The sequence below is a fragment of the Coloeus monedula genome (genome assembly GCF_965178545.1).
Source record: "Coloeus monedula genome assembly, chromosome: 18".
Lineage (NCBI taxonomy): Eukaryota > Metazoa > Chordata > Aves > Passeriformes > Corvidae > Coloeus > Coloeus monedula.
The window spans coordinates 4,651,615-4,667,203 of NC_138798.1; the positions used below are offsets into that span (position 1 = coordinate 4,651,615).

The following is a 15,589-nucleotide window of genomic DNA, read 5'->3' on the forward strand; positions in this document are numbered from 1 at the left end:
GGCAATATTTGGTCTCTGAATTTTTAAAAAAGCATGAGTTTCACAGTATCAAAAGTGCTTATTAAAGACATATAGTGTAAAAACTGTGATAAGGTGGTTGTGGTTCTGATGGTGAATAATTTAGTGGCTGTAAAACAGGTTACTGCAGCATTTTACAAATTGAACAGTGCTCAGTTCACATAATTTCTTTTCATAACAATAAATATAAATAAATTTACAAATAGTAATACTGCCTAGCACAAGAACAGACAGAAGCACAATACACAAGACTATAAACAAATCTATTTTTTAAAAAAATCCTAAAAAGAGGCGTAATTCCTAAAATCCTCTAGCCAGTGATCAGTTTAATAGTTCAGTAGTACCACTTCCTTCAGGGGTAAGGACTTTTACTCATCTACATACAACAGTGCTCTGCTAGGGAGGTGAGTTTTCCTTTTTTAGTGGTTTTGCTCCTTTTTTTCCTACCTCCTAACAATAAATTAACAACAGTTACATCAGAAAAGCGTTAGTGGTGCAAATGTCTCCAGGAACTGTGGGAGGTCTTTGTCCAATTTGGCAAATTAAGAAAAAATGACACACTGGGGGCACAATCAACCAACTTGGGGCTGGCCAGGCCCTTGGCTCGTGGTGGCTTCTGTGACAGTGGTGACACAGCAGCTCCACCACGGTGTAGAATAAATTGATTTCCCTTAACTGGGTGCTTTTTAGCTCAATTACATTCCAGTGGAAGTTCCTGCTGCCTTCCAGGTCCTTCTGGAGAGCTCCCCAGTCTCACAACACAAATGTCCGTGCCCTTGCCATGGGGGAAAAGTGGTTCTACCAGTCCCAGCTTGATTTATTTTGGCCTCACACGCTGGAAGCAGCCAACACATCCCAAAGCAGGACGAGCTCTTGTAGCTTCCCGGTCGGATTTTAACCACGGGGAAGAACCGTCCCTCGGGATCCGTGGAACGGTGCCAAGCTCAGAGCAGAGGGATGGGTTTGTTGCCTTGGGGGTTCATGTACTGAGCAGCTGCCACATTGTCCAGGGTGGTGTAGGTGGTGTAAAGGCCAGTGACCTGCAGGTCAGAGAAGGAGCGGTCACTGCCGCTGGACACGGGCGTGAGGCCGGGCGTGCCCAGCTCACAGTCGGAGAGATGCAGGGGGGAGTTGCTGAAGGCACCCAGGGTGTCCAGGCTGAAGCTGTCGTCTTTCATCTCCTCCCAAATGTTCCCTGGAAAAGATGGAATCCTGCTCACAGCAGCACATCCCCCACCCTCGGGGTGCTGGGTGGGGTCAGGCAGGGACTAAAGGGCTTCACCCAAAGGGTGGGACCACTGTGGTGCAAGGGCAGGAAGTGTGTCTGAGCTCCCAAAACCTGAGATTCCAGACCTTTCTGGGCAACAAGTGTCTTTTCCCCAAGATCCTGTGATTCCAGACAGCACCTCTCTACCTGTGCTCACCATACACCCAGGACCACGTCAGGCATCGCCACAAACCAGGGAAGTTCTCCTTGCACAGAAGGAGAACACCAAGGCATGGGCAGAGCTCTGTTTCATGGGCAGAGAGATGTGGTGTCCCAAATCCAGCTGGACACCCCTTCCTCCACCCCCTGCAGTGCCTGCACTGGAGCCAGGAAGGTGCTTTGCTGTCCCACCTGGCACAGGGACAAAATCCACCCAAGATGTCAGATGCAGATGCCAACACCCAGCACCAGTTTTTAGCTCAGCCCCATCCCAAACCATCCCACTGAGGATCCTGGTTGGATATTCAGAGATAACACAGCCACAAACGCCAGCTCTGCCCTCCCCCGGCGCCTTCCCCCGTACCTTGCAGGGCGAAATCCATAATGCTCGGATCCAGAGCATCCACCTCCGTGCTCATGTCCACCGCCACGTTCGGGAAGTCCGGGGCGCGTCCCATGGGATGGTGGGGCAGGGGGCTGTGGCTCATGTCGGGCAGGGTGTGCAGAGGAGGCGTTTGTGCAGGTGCTGGGGAGTTGGGGGCGAGGCGAGCCTGGGTCTGGAGCTGGTGGTGCAGGGGGAGGGACTGCAGGGACAGCGTCATGATGGGCTGGGGCTGGAGCTGGGACACGGAGATCCGGCCCAGGGGGGGCCCCTCGGGCTCTGCCTGTTTGCTGGGCCGCCTGCAGCTCTCGGGTCTGTCCGTGATCAGCTTGTCCAGCTCCTCTGCCCATTCCGAGGAGGAAAAGAGATGCTTTAACCCATTTGATCAAGCAGGGACTGCCCATAGCACAACCACACATCTGTGCCATCAACTGACTGTCACCGTGTGAGACGCAGCACAGGCTGTGACCGTGCAGAGAGCAAAGAAAAGCCACCTAATTCCTTCCCCAAATCCACTTCCATGAGAAATGATCAGGAAACTGCGGAGCAGCCCAGCCACCCCTGATAGCAGCTCACCCCCAGCTGCAGAACTCTGTGCCCAGAGGAACACTCAGAATTCTGTTTATCTGCCAAATAAGTACAAAAAACTCCTGACTGTTTTCAGTGGCCCTTTTGCTTTTAAACGAATAATGTGTAATTTATCACTGACTGCACGTTACTGATTTTGCAGCAAAAAAACTCCAGTTGATTTTGGCAACACCGAGCTCCTGAAAGCTTCCAAAAGATGTTTCTTTATAAAAAAGACATTTTATAAATAAGAAATTTTATAAATAAGAAATTTTACAAATATGAAATTTTATAAATATGAAATTTTATAAATAAGGGGGGAAATGATAAATAAATTAAATATATAAATAAACATAATAAATACATATTTCTAATAACAGATATTATCAATAATAATAATTTCTATTTTATAAAGAACAAAATGTCTTAGGAAAGGGAGACTTTTGCAGGCAAGAAACAGCATTAAAATGCAACTCTATGAAACGTGCATTAAAATGTGACTCGATATTAAAACATTCCTACAAACAGCAACCCCGGAGGCAGCGGAGCCCCGCAGGGAATGCCGTGGATGTGCGGGACGGGGTGTGGGATCCCAGCCCTACCTGGGTTCGCCATGCTCCTGTGAATAGCAGCCAAATCCTTCCTCTTCCACTTCTGCATCTCCTCCTCCATCTTGTCGATCTTGGCGGGGTTGAGGGCCCACAGGCAGCCCTTGCGGGAGGTCCCGCTCAGTTTGTTCTCCACCTTCTCAAAGCACTTGTTCAGGGACAGGTTGTGGCGCACGGAATTCTTCCACCCGTCGGGGGCTGTCTGCAAGGAGCAGGAAGGGGTTGATGGAAGCAGCTACGGTGTTGGGGGGGGGAGGGGGGAAAGGGGCTGGAATGTGGTGCTTTTCCAGCCTGGAAATGCTCAGGTACCTTGAAGTAGGGGAAGTGCTCCTTCATGAAGCTGTAGATCTCGCTCACGGGCAGGCTCCCGGTCTTGCTGTTCTTCAGCGCCATCGCGATCAAACAGCTGCGGGCAGGGAAACGTGGGAATGGCTTGGAATCATGGAATGGCTTGGGTGGGAAGGGACCTTAAAGCTCATCCAGTGCCATCCCCTGCAACCTTCCACTAGCCCAGGTTGCTCCAAGCCATGTCCAACCTGGCCACTTCCATGGCTTCTCTGGGCAGCCTGTGCTGAGGCCTCCTCACCCTCACAGGGAGGAACTCCTTCCCAATATCCCACCTAACCCTGCCCTCTGGCAGTGGGAAGCCATTCCCCTTGTCCTGTCACTCCATGCCTTCTTCTGCTCTAGCAGCCTTGGACCTCTTCAGGCACAAACATCTGGGATCCTGGGATTTCTGTTCCCAAGGGCTCAGAAGTCACAGAATCACGGGATAAGCTGAGTTTGGAAGGACCCACAAGGGTCATCGAGTCCAGCTCCTGGCCCTGCACAGCACCATCCCCAAAGAGTCACACCACATTCCCAAAAGGATTGTCCAAACCCTTCTTGGGCTCTGCCAGGCCTGTGCTGTGACCACTTGAGATTTTACTCCTCTTTGCTACTCCTATGCTGCTCTCCAGGAATTATTTTGCTTGTTCACTCCTGCTACCCCTCAGAGGCAGCTTCCACAGAACCCCTGGATGGATGAGGGGATTTTTGTTCCCTTCCAAAGGACTCAGACACCCCTGCAGTGTCCCAGCCATCCTGGGACAGGCTGTAGGCAATGTGCTTCCTGCTCCCCACTCACCTGTAGGAATAAATGGGCTTGGGATAATGCTTTGGATGCAGTTCCTGGGCAGAGTGGGGAGCCAGGCGTGGCTGGGAATAGTGTGGCTGTGTCCCATAGGAGGTGTTGTAGATTGCTGCTGGGTTACACTGCGTGCAGAGGGAAAAGAAGGGAGATGTTGGACGCAAAATGTCCGTGGGTGTGTAGGTTTAGGGATAATTTCGGTTTTCTTTTAAAAGACATCTAGATTTGATCTTGGCAGGTACTTCACAACAGACAACAAGCACATACCAGTACCTGCTGGGGGTTCTGCGCCAGGGCAAACACCTGCTGGGAGTGAGGAGGAGGAGGATGAGGAGGAGGAGGAGGAGGAGGAGGGAAGAGCTGTTGCTGTGTTTGCAAACCAGGGGACAGCTGCCCACCCACAGCGTAGGGGCTCATCTGCCAAGAGAAACACAACAGGCATGGAATTAGCAACCCATTGTCCCAGGAGCTGGGGCAATAACGAGCCATCGAGGCCTGCTCTTACATTTGCTCCGTGTGTTGAGATGGAATTGAGGCCCAGGATTCCCTGTGGGAGGCTGGCCTGGACGTGGATCATTGCTCCGGGTGTCGAGTGCATCGTGCTGCCCACAGGACCTGGCATGGAGAGAGGAAGGCAAGGAATGCTCCCATGGAAGCACAGTTCAGGAAAGGGGGCTGCCACCGGGTGCAGCTGAACACAGGGAAGCTCTGGAGTGGAGAATCCCACCTCTCTGGCTTTCCATCCCCAGAGGAGCCAGAGCATTTCGCAGCTTGCCCAGATGACATCAGCTGCTCCCAAAACTCGTTAGGCAGGAGATGAAAGGTGGCAGCTGTTTAACAGCCCACGGTGGTGACACGAGCACCGGGTCTTACAAAAGAGAAACAACACATTCAGCATTAGCTGTGCTCCTGGAGGATTTGTGCTCTCAGGCAGGCGGGGTGGCACGCTGAGCTCTCGCTGTGGAATGCCACAGGGAATGATGTGTGTTTACCTAAAGGATGTTCACAAAGGAAAGAAAGGAGCTCGACCAACACATGCGGCTGCATGAAGGAAAGAGGTGTGAGGTAAATGAGGTGCTCTTCGTTTTATTAATGTTGAAACAAAGCAGAATGATTAATTACCTAATTTCCTAATTTCCGAGCTGTTGAAAGCCTCTAAAACCCAGGACTTAAATACCTCAGCCCAGCAAGGCACCAGCAGCTGCACTGAGCAGAAATTCCCATGGGATCCAAGGGTTGCCAGTGCTGGAGCTCTCTCCCTCTAGGAATGAAGGGAAGGCACCAGCAGAGCCCTTAGAGAAACCAACAGGCTCCAGGTCTTTGGACAGGAAACAAAATGCAAAGCACTTAAAAGGAATCCACTGACAGGAAAAGGGAGCCTGAGGGGGAGTGGCGGGGACAGGTTGTGCTGCTTAGGGAGCAGTTATTCCCATTTCCCATCCCAACAGTACCTGTCTGCTGGAGCATGGCATTCTGGGCCCCCAGGCTGAAATCCATTCTCCCACTGGCCATCTGTTGGAGCCGAGGCACATCCACGGAAGTCAGCCAGGACAGGGACTGCAAATCCCCCGGGAGCTCATCCTCACTCAGCTGGGACGGGTCTGAAGCCAGGAGTCTGAAAAGCAGCAGGGAAGGTTAACAGGGAGCAGGGATGGTGCTGTATTATCCCTGGAAAGAGATGGCTGGGATGGCAAAGCTCCTGTAGGTCAGTGGGAAAAAGCACCAGGCTGGAATTCTGTGTCCAAATCCAGCCGTGCCCTGCGGTTTCACAGCTGGTTACTGACACCCTTTACCTGCTCTCGTGTTCCTTTGTCCAGTTTGAAACATTTTGGTTAAGAAAACTTCTTGTGGAGCATTTGTAGGGGAAGGAGGCCCAGGGACCCAGCAGAGAAACTACCTGGAAATGAACCCAAACTGCTTCCTAATTTTCACATCTGTCAGAAATTTGCACCTGTTTGGCTTTGATGGGGAGAAACCTGTCAGGACTTTGAACCTGATTGTTCTGTATTAACCCTGAAATCCAGAAGGAGCTTGGAAGGAGCTCTGTGCCCAGCTCCTGGGGAATGTGTGTGCTGCTGCTGGAACACCTGGAGAAGCTTTTCCCAGCCACTGGATCCTGTCAGTGCTGGCAGATCAGCAGCTGCTCAAAGAGAACTTCACAGACGGAACTGCTGATCTCTTCCATCCAGACATGTGAAGTTATTGATACTTAAAAAAACAATTTTTAGGCAGTTTTTGACAGAGCAAAGGATCAGAATGAAAGGTTTGGCACTGGAGGCACTGTATCTGCCAGGCTGCCTTTAGCAACAACGCCAGGCACAGCTGTGACAGGCTGCTTTTGGTTTAAAGCTCTGCTTTTGGCACCTTTTACATGCTCCAGATCACCTGTTTTGCTTTGCTTCTGACAGAGCGTGTGGTACAAAACGGGAATATTGGAATATATTTACAGTACTCAAAAATTCCTGTGTGGTCCAAACTCCCCATTAGAGTCAATAAAAGAACTCTTGCAAATGAAAGGCTAAATTAATTAATTTATGTGGAACACTATTCCAGGAGTCACTGGTACCTTGAGGAATAAAGCAGTAATTAGGACATGCCAGGAAGTTGTCATTAGACACCCAGGGTAAACCCAAAGGGATTCAGATGCAGGAAAACATCTTTATCTCTCAGAAGAACGTACTTCAGTTGGATGCAGTTGATTTTGCTTTCAAACCCAAGGCTTTCAAGAGCTCTCAGAGATGTGTTAAAGTGGTGTCTGCTGCTGATGCGTGTTTGCTGCCAACTGATGCTGCAGAAGCCTTAAATAAATCTGGTCTCTTGCTGAAGCACCTTTTATGTTTTACACGACTCTAAATCAGCTTAAAAGAACAGGGCAGAACTCCTGCGCCTGCCTGCCCTGGAGCTTTTAGCTCCTCTATTCAGGAATTCCAGAAACACCTATCAAAGCTCCCCGAACCACTACCGGGGAGATCTTTAAAGCAGAATGCCATTTGTTTGCAAAAAGATTCTGAAAAGAAGAAAAGGGGGAAAAATCAACACAGGACCAAGAGCCAAAAGCTCCAACTCTAGCCAAAAACAACCCCTCTTCAAATCTCCCTCCCAGCCTACCCCGTGCTCTCTCTCTCCTACTGTAGTTATAGGGCAATAATTAGCATTGCCATGGTTACGCCCTTCAGTTATTTTGCGAGGCATGGGGACTTCAATCCATTAAAAAAAAAAAAAAAAAAAAAAAAAAAAAAAAAAAAAAAAGCCCATCAGGTGACGGCTCTCCCGGCGCGGAGATTGGCTGGATTGGAAGAAAACAAGGGGCATGAAATGATTTGAAAACTGGGCAGGCTCGGGGTCGTTTGCAACAGTTGGTTCCATTGAGGGGGAGCCGCGGGCCCTTTGTGCGCCCAACGCCCGCCGCCCGCGGCACGTGGCCCCCATTGTCTTTGGGGACCCCGCTTAATTGTCCTGCCCCGGCCCCCCCCCTCCGCTCCTTTCTTACAAACCTCCCATTAATCTGCCCGAGTGACAGGCGACACACAACACACGTCCCCTCGCCATCTGGCACCCCGCGCCCTGCCAGCGCTGCGCGAACGGGGTCAGCGCCCACCGCGCTCCGCGAACGCCGCTGGCAGCGCCCGGAGAACGGCGGCTCCTTCCTCACCCTCACCCGGGATGCACCCAGCCCGCGGCTCCCCGGACAGCCCGGGAGCGGGGGAGGCCGTGGGAAGGTGGAGCTGGGTGTCCCGCTCAGCATCTGCCCTAGGGACACGAACAGGGGCAAGGAGAAGGGCTGGTATCAACTGAAAAGTTGATATCACGGTCGTGAGGCTCTGTTTGGAACAGATATGAAGATGCAATAATATTTAATAACTAGACAAGTGTGTAAGACAGCTTTCTCCAAGTCAGTGGTCTTCCCTTCCCTTCCCTTCCCTTCCCTTCCCTTCCCTTCCCTTCCCTTCCCTTCCCTTCCCTTCCCTTCCCTTCCCTTCCCTTCCCTTCCCTTCCCTTCCCTTCCCTTCCCTTCCCTTCCCTTCCCTTCCCTTCCCTTCCCTTCCCTTCCCTTCCCTTCCCTTCCCTTCCCTTCCCTTCCCTTCCCTTCCCTTCCCTTCCCTTCCCTTCCCTTCCCTTCCCTTCCCTTCCCTTCCCGTTTGAATTTACAGTTCTTTTAAAACCACCTCAGGCTGTTCGCTATGGGTTGGGTTTTTTTGTTTGTTTGGGTGTTTTTTTGGTTTTTGTTTTGTTTCTGTTTGGGTTTTGTTTTGTTTTGTTTTAATGGATTCACTAGTTATCAGATTAACATTCAGTTAATTATGGGGGGGGGGGTTTAATCAGATAATATTAATTAATTTAATCAGATAATATTAATTAATTAATATTTAATCAGAATTACGTCCCTGCCCACAGCAGAGGGTTGAAACAAGATATTTAAGGTCCTTTCCAACCCAAACTATTCTGGGATTCTGCGATTCCATGCTTTGGTAATTCTATGATTCCATGATTTCAAGTTTAAGGATTATTCTTCAGGCTGCCTTCAAAACCGATGTTGAGATCTCACATGTCTTAAAGAAGGTGAAACTTTTAAAGAATGCCCATTGCTGCCTGGCTGAGGTGTTTTAAAAGCCCGGGGATATTCTGTAGTGTAAACCCAGGACACGTCCCAGGCCACAGGCTCAATGTGTGCCCTGCTGTCAGTGAAGAAATTCTAATTTAACTGCAAAAAGAGAGACACCCGAGTACTGGAATAACCAACGTTGTCATCTCCTAGGGTTCAATCTTCCTGACCTGAAAATTCCCTGTGCTGAGACAGCTGCAGATCCATGAGTACGTGTTGGAATATCAGGTGGGATTGGATGCTGTTCCTCACCACCACCCTGCTTGTCTCACGTTGGAGGATAAACTCCAGGAGGATAAACTCCAGGAGTCAGAGCTCCTGCCTTTGGCTGGGTGTTCACAGCCCCTGGCACAATGGGGCACTGTGGTAAAAGCAGCCTTTCAGTGCATGTAAATGAGATAAATAGTGATAGGCTGTAATTAATGCGCTGCTGAGCCTCCCCTGCTCATTCCCAGGGCTCCTGGAACAGCCATGGAGCCACTGAATCCCGGGAAGGGGAGGGTGCAGTCCCACCAAACCTGTTGCAAACGTGGTGTTATTTTTCAAGGTGTGGTGAAATCACCCAACTCCACTTTTACCCCTCTGCGTTCAACTCTCTGCAGGAGAACACCCCCTGCCTCTAGAAAGGGATGAGAACCCAGAGGGTGCTGAGGATTTAAGTCCTGGTTCTCCTGTGTGTCCCAGGATGCTGATCCATAGATCCTCCTGTGAAAAGTGCCTGGAAAAGTGGAAGTGGCACAGAAATGCTCCATGGCACCGTTAGTCTTTGCTGTCTGCTCTGCAGTTATCTGCCCAAAATATTTATCCTGTCAGGGTAATGCTGGATCAGGAACACCTTGGAATGAGATCCCTTCCCAGATCTGATGCTGGGCTCACCTGGCAAAGTTCACCAGAGCCTGCCAGCAGCACAAAATCTTCACTCACAGCCACCTGAAGGTATCTTTACCTTTTTCTCCCCCCCATCAAGAGCATCCTGCTGGCACAGCATGGAATTGGAGTCATTCCTGGCCTCACCAGGCAGGAATTTAACACCAGAGCTGGATGTGAGTCTGTACTCACCAGTGGGACTCTGCCACCTTTCCTCAGGCTGAGCTGTTGGAGGGAGCTGGATCTAAGGTGGTTCCTCACCTCAGGAACCACTGCCAGGGGAACTATCCATGAATTATCCACCTCCACATTGTGTGGGATGGCGAACTCATCCCTGGAGACTGTAAGGACCATCTCCTCAACAACCCAGGTGACAACTCATCACCTCCATCCCAAACACAGCCAGGCCAAACCCCTGCAGCTGCATTTGGGATATTTCACAGTTTTAAGTCTCAATGGACAGGTTTTTTTCCCATTCCCAGCACTGCCACCTGAGTTTTTAGCCCAGGCTTAGGTGACACAACTGCTCAACCAGCAGGAGGAATTGGGTGGTAGGTCCTTAATTAGCTGTTTGCAATGGTTTGTCCAGCAAGAGACAATTGGACACGAAGAATCCTAAGAAAACCTCTTCTGGAAATGGTGATGAGAAACTGTTTTCATTTGTCTGGGATTACACAAAGTCCTCAGGACAAGCACAGAGAGTTCTTCTATGCAAGACGTGGAGAAGGTTTGCACTGTGACTCTCCAGCTGTGTCCATGTGAGAGGTGTCCTCTGTTCTACTGAAGGGTTCAACTTCGCCATCTCCTTCAGCTCCTCATTCCCACTGCTCTGCTCCTTCCCTTTATGCCCTTCCCCTCCCATTTTCCTGCCTTTCAAGTGCTTTTCCCCCCACTATTTTCTGGTTTCCACACTCATAACCAGCTGCCCCTTTCAGCTTGTTTCTGCCTGAGCTCCTCTTTGGCTTTACCCAGGTCTGTGATTCCTCCCTGAAGGCACAGCACACACCCAGTCCCAAACCATCATCCCACCTCCTCCCCATCTTCCAACACCTCTGAGTTATTTCTGGCCTTGCTGGAAATCAGAACAGAAATTAAACAGCTTTCTAGGGACAAAGAGAGTCCCTCCTTATCAAGGAACATTGGATTATCAGAACCAAAACTGATGAGGAAAAAGCAAATGACATCATTAACCTGGCAGGTGTTGCTGGCCTCCTTTCCTTGCACCATGCTGGACTCTCTGAAAATCTCCTGCAAAGGCACTTGGCACTAAGAACAAGCTACAGCTGCACTCCTGGAGCCTTTTATCCATCCCAGATCCACATTTGACAACCCCCATTACACCAGTTTGCTGTGGGATGAGTGGAAACTGGGTTACAGTAAAATGTGTAATACTTAAACCCGAGAGGAAATGAGGGGTGATGGCAACACTGCACCCCCAGGCACTCATTCCCTGCTCTGCTCTAACCATCCCTAGGCTGGGATTTGCCAAATGCAGCTGGGATCTAACTCTGGAACCTGTTTGGTCAAAAACCCCAAACCCAAACAAACCAAAAATCAGATCTGTGACCGATGTCAGAACAAGCAAAACGTGCTGAAGTACCAGGCACTGCAGGAATGTTACGTATTAAAAACAGAACCATGGTCTGACTGGAAACTGCTTTTTCCTTGGATCTTGCTGTTCATTAGCACTGGAGCCTTGTGTAGGTGTTACTGGAATGTTACTAGGTGTAAAGGGAATATCAGCTCTACACCCTGTCCCTGTGCAGGGTTGTCAGAACCCCCTCAATCTCTGGGCCTGCAGCAGCTCCGCTTCCTGCCCTTGTCAATGGGTGTGACGAGCCTCTGAGATCCCCAGGAATGCTGGAAAAGTCCCAATTCCCTTTCCCTTTTCCTGTTTTGGACAAGCACCCTTTCTGAGATGAGAGATGAACCCGTTCTGGTCTCCCAGGAGCCCAAGGTGCTGCTCCAAACCAGCCCTTCCCAGCTCCACCATCACCGCGGGACTTTGGGACAAGCGGAAGGCCGCAATTTTTTATTCCTCCAGATCAGCACATTTCAGGAGTGCTGAGGAAACAGTCGTGCTAATCCACTTAAATCAATCCAGTTTGACTGATTCCTTGGAGGTTTCTCACTTTTTTTTTTTTTTTTGAAAGAATGAAGCAACTCCCGTGCTGGAATTCCTGAGGCACTCGGAGTCATTATCTCACTCCCTGTCAGACAAACACACGGGAATGTCATAGGAATGGACACTGGCATTTTCTCCAGGAGCAATTAGGGTGTTGTTAGTGATGCATTTGTAACCTTTTGTGTGCACACTCCCTCCCTCCCTCCCATCCATCCATCCATCCATCCATCCATCCATCCATCCATCCATCCATCCATCCCAGGGGACAGAGGTGTCACTTCCTCTCCAGAAACCCCAGTGCAAAAAAAACCAGGTATGAGAGCACCACTTAGAGCTAAAATGTGCTCAGATTCGAGATTTGTCACCTTTTTCCCCATTGGAATGCTGTCACATCCAGAATTTATGGATTACAGCAGCCCTGTGCTTCTTAATCTGATTTTACATTTTATGGCAATGTAAAGTAATTACAGCAAAAAATTGATCAGACTAATGAGCTAATGAATATAGACAATTTTTTTAAGAATCAAAAGGACAATTAAAATGGGGTAAAGGACACTATAATCCACTAATATGTTGAATTATTAATGATTAACACCTTTTGATCAAAAATAGATCTATTTAAAGCTTAATTCCTGTTCAACATATAGAGAATGCATGGCAAGGCCTTTGAAATGCTCCACAAGGCTTTTGGCAACTGGATATACACAATAACATAAGAAAATAGAAATGTGGTCCTGACACCACATGTCATGGAATCAAATCTTAAAATCAAAATGATGGATTTCATATTTCAATTCAAAACATTGCTGAAAGACCACAGCGCCCAGGAGCTGAAGAACCTGGTGATTCCCAGGAATCAGCCTGTAGATCCCATGGGAAAAGCCTTGAGCCTGCTCCTAGAATTTGCACAGCTCTGTGCTGAAACAACCACAAGCCACCACTGCATGGAAAGCTTGTGGTCTGCCCGTGCTGTGATTTAAAATCTGAATTTAACTAAACCACATTAAATTATTAATTATGATTAACAGGCATAAAGCGCTGAGGGTTCAAAAACGCCGGTGCGTTACAATTCTCCGCTTTCGTTCCCTTAAATGTGATTTGGGATCATTAGAAATATCTGCCAGCCCTACATGGATGAATATATTGAATATGGTGGTGTTTTCTGGAGGAAGCGAAGAGAGGCAGCTCCTAAAATAAAGAATTACTTTGCATTGCAGCCGGGCAGTGACAGCACCATAAAAGCAGGCAGTGGAGGAGATCTGATGGCCTTTAATCATCCCTGTGCTGTTTTATATCCCACAGCTGCACTGGTGGGAGAGATATTTGCCTAAAATCATTTCGCTGGGGTGCAAAAAGTCCTGGGATTTCTCCCAGCAGCCAGAAGCAGCCCAAGCCTCATCACCACCCCAAGCCACGACAAATTTACTGCACGTGCTTTGGAGCTGCACAGTTCAAAGATCTGCTGAAATCAGGGATTTTTTTCCCCCACATTTCTTTTACCAAAAAAAAAAAAAAAAAAAAATCCCAAATCCCAAGTTTTCCAGCTGTAAGCATAATCTGCCTGCAAACTGATGGGTGTCTGGGGGTTTGATCCCCTCCCTTCCCAGCCTTTCCTCCTCGCAGCAAAGCCGGGGCTCCTCCAAGTCCAACTGTCCCATTGAAAGATTCCAAGTGAGACAGAAGAGTATTCTCAGCACAGCCCCAGCCTCCCACTCGCTAATTGGAGGCCATTCCCCCATTTTGTGGAGCCTTGATGCTCCCCCATGGAGAACTCGGGACTGTGGGTTCCAGTCTTGGACTGTGGTGACAGCAGGAGAGTAAACAGAGCTGATAGAATTTGACAGGTCTATTCTTTTCCTAAAATCATTCAGTCTAAAAGATTTTCTTTTACATAATCCAAAGTGTTTTCTCATGAAGTAGGACAAATACTGCTCTGCATTTATGCTGCAGTTCAGATTTTATGCATTTTTATCAGAATTTGCCACTATTAAACGAGGTCGAATAATTCGTTTTAAAGCTGCGGTAAAGAAATCGCAAGTGGGTGAAAAACTTTAGAGAGCTGAGTTCAAAATGTTTCGTGGAGAACCCAAAGCTGGTTTTTAAGAAAAGGAAAGCCAGAAAGTTATGATTTTTTTTTAACTGCAGTAAGATAAATCCTATCTTTCTCCCCCAAAAGCCAGTTTTTTTCCTGCAGCTCTGAGTTAAAGAATACTTCTCTCCCTAAAAAAGGGGGCTTTGTTAAGGTGCTGAGTTCTGAAGATTCAGCCTTAAATCCACGTCCCCAGAAGTCCCTCTCACCCACACCCTTCCTTAAATCCCGAATAATTTCTTCACCAATATTTATGGAGCCAAGAAAAATGCCCAGAGCAAACAGTGCCTCGGTAAACAGCAAAAACAGAGCCACAAACCTTTTACCCCAGAGGCTGCAGGGACTATAACAAATCCCTTGTTGAGCTGCAGCGTTTGCATTTTGAATAGAGACAGGCTGGGAGAAGAATACCTGCAGCAGCCCCAGGAAAGGTTGCAAACCCCTCAGGCTGGGAGGAAGGAGTCTCTCAATGCTCATTTTAAAGAAAAAGAAAATAATTTTCTTCTGGTTTGCTCTATGTTGTTGTGTTGTTTTTTTTTTTTTTTTGTGAACTGGGATGTGTTGTGTGTGTTCTGTATTTCTTGGAGCTTTGCATCATGTGACAAAATGTAACCTAACATAACCCAGGGCTCTGTAACTCATGCAGAACCCTCCTGTAACCTCTAACAATGCTTTGAAATGATAAATGGGAGCACGGTGGTGCAGGTAAATTAAATTACGAAAGGCTCTTGGCAAAGCCAGGTTTGTTCCCACCCGTATTAAAAGCCCTTTGACATGTCAGTGCTTTGGAGGGTTGCACAAGTGCTTGTTTTAATTCAAAACTCCTCCAGTGTCTCTTGCACTTGTTCAGTCTCTCCATGACTGCTCCATAACAATGCAAAAAGTGATCTGAAAGGGAACTTTTAAATTATTATGATTTAACGAGAATATCCTTCTCTGGCAACGCTTGCCCAGGACAGAGAGTTTAGAGAGAGGTCAGCCCAAGGTCGGGGAGGTGTTTCTCAAATACAGATTAGTATCAAAATCAGAGAATCATAGAATTATGGAATGATTATGGATATAAAAGACCTCCAAGATTATCAAGTCCAGCCTGCACCCAAATGCCCCCATTGTGAATGCTTTAAACAGCAATGTTCCTAAATAAGGAATGCATTGTAACCGCTCATCAGCTTAGAAATCTTATTTAGAATGGGGAAATAATGCAGATAACTTTAAAAAAAGTAAAGAAGAGGAAGAAAAGTGGATTTCTACATGCTAAAGGGATTTTTTAGGAAACAAGGAGGAAGCAACGGGAGTGGCCAGCTGTGCCAGTGCAGTGCACGTTTTTTTGAAACGGAGAAAACCTCACCTGTACTCCTGCGAGGGGTGGTGGTTTTGCCCTGAATTCCTAATGATTCCTGACATTATGGACGGGATATCACTCTCTATCATCTCCTGGGAAAGCAGCAGAAGGCAGCGGTCAGCAGCAGTAGCTATCCAGCACTTCAGCAGCGGCGGGAGGCACCGACCCCGCCCGAGCCCCGGCACCGGGGCACGGCACAGCCCGGCGCTCGCACCGGCACCCCCAGGTGCGCTGGTGGCACTGGGAAGGGCAGGAAAACACTTCACGGGGGATAGTGCCATCCCAGAGAGGGACCCCTGAGGGAGGGACAGCTACGGACAGGGGATGTGGGTACCGGGAGCACCGAGCCAGCCAGGAGCGCTCCCGCCTTGGGCTGCTCTTATCCCCCAAAGAGCGTCCGTCGCATTTTGGATGAAAAAGCTGCGGGAGCTGC

At 48.7% G+C, this 15,589-nt stretch overlaps 1 protein-coding gene across 1 annotated transcript; it reads right to left on the bottom strand.

The window, feature by feature from the left end:
- Positions 1-962: 962 nt before the first annotated feature.
- On the bottom strand, positions 963-15,245 carry FOXN4 (forkhead box N4; the record flags this gene model as incomplete). The annotated part of the gene is made up of 9 exons (XM_082293519.1): positions 963-1,213; positions 1,809-2,168; positions 2,996-3,203; positions 3,311-3,407; positions 4,128-4,255; positions 4,404-4,547; positions 4,636-4,745; positions 5,582-5,745; positions 15,163-15,245. 9 exons carry the CDS (start codon positions 15,243-15,245, stop codon positions 963-965), a joined length of 1,545 nt encoding a protein of 514 aa, XP_082149645.1.
- Between the last annotated feature and the right edge of the window lie 344 nt (positions 15,246-15,589).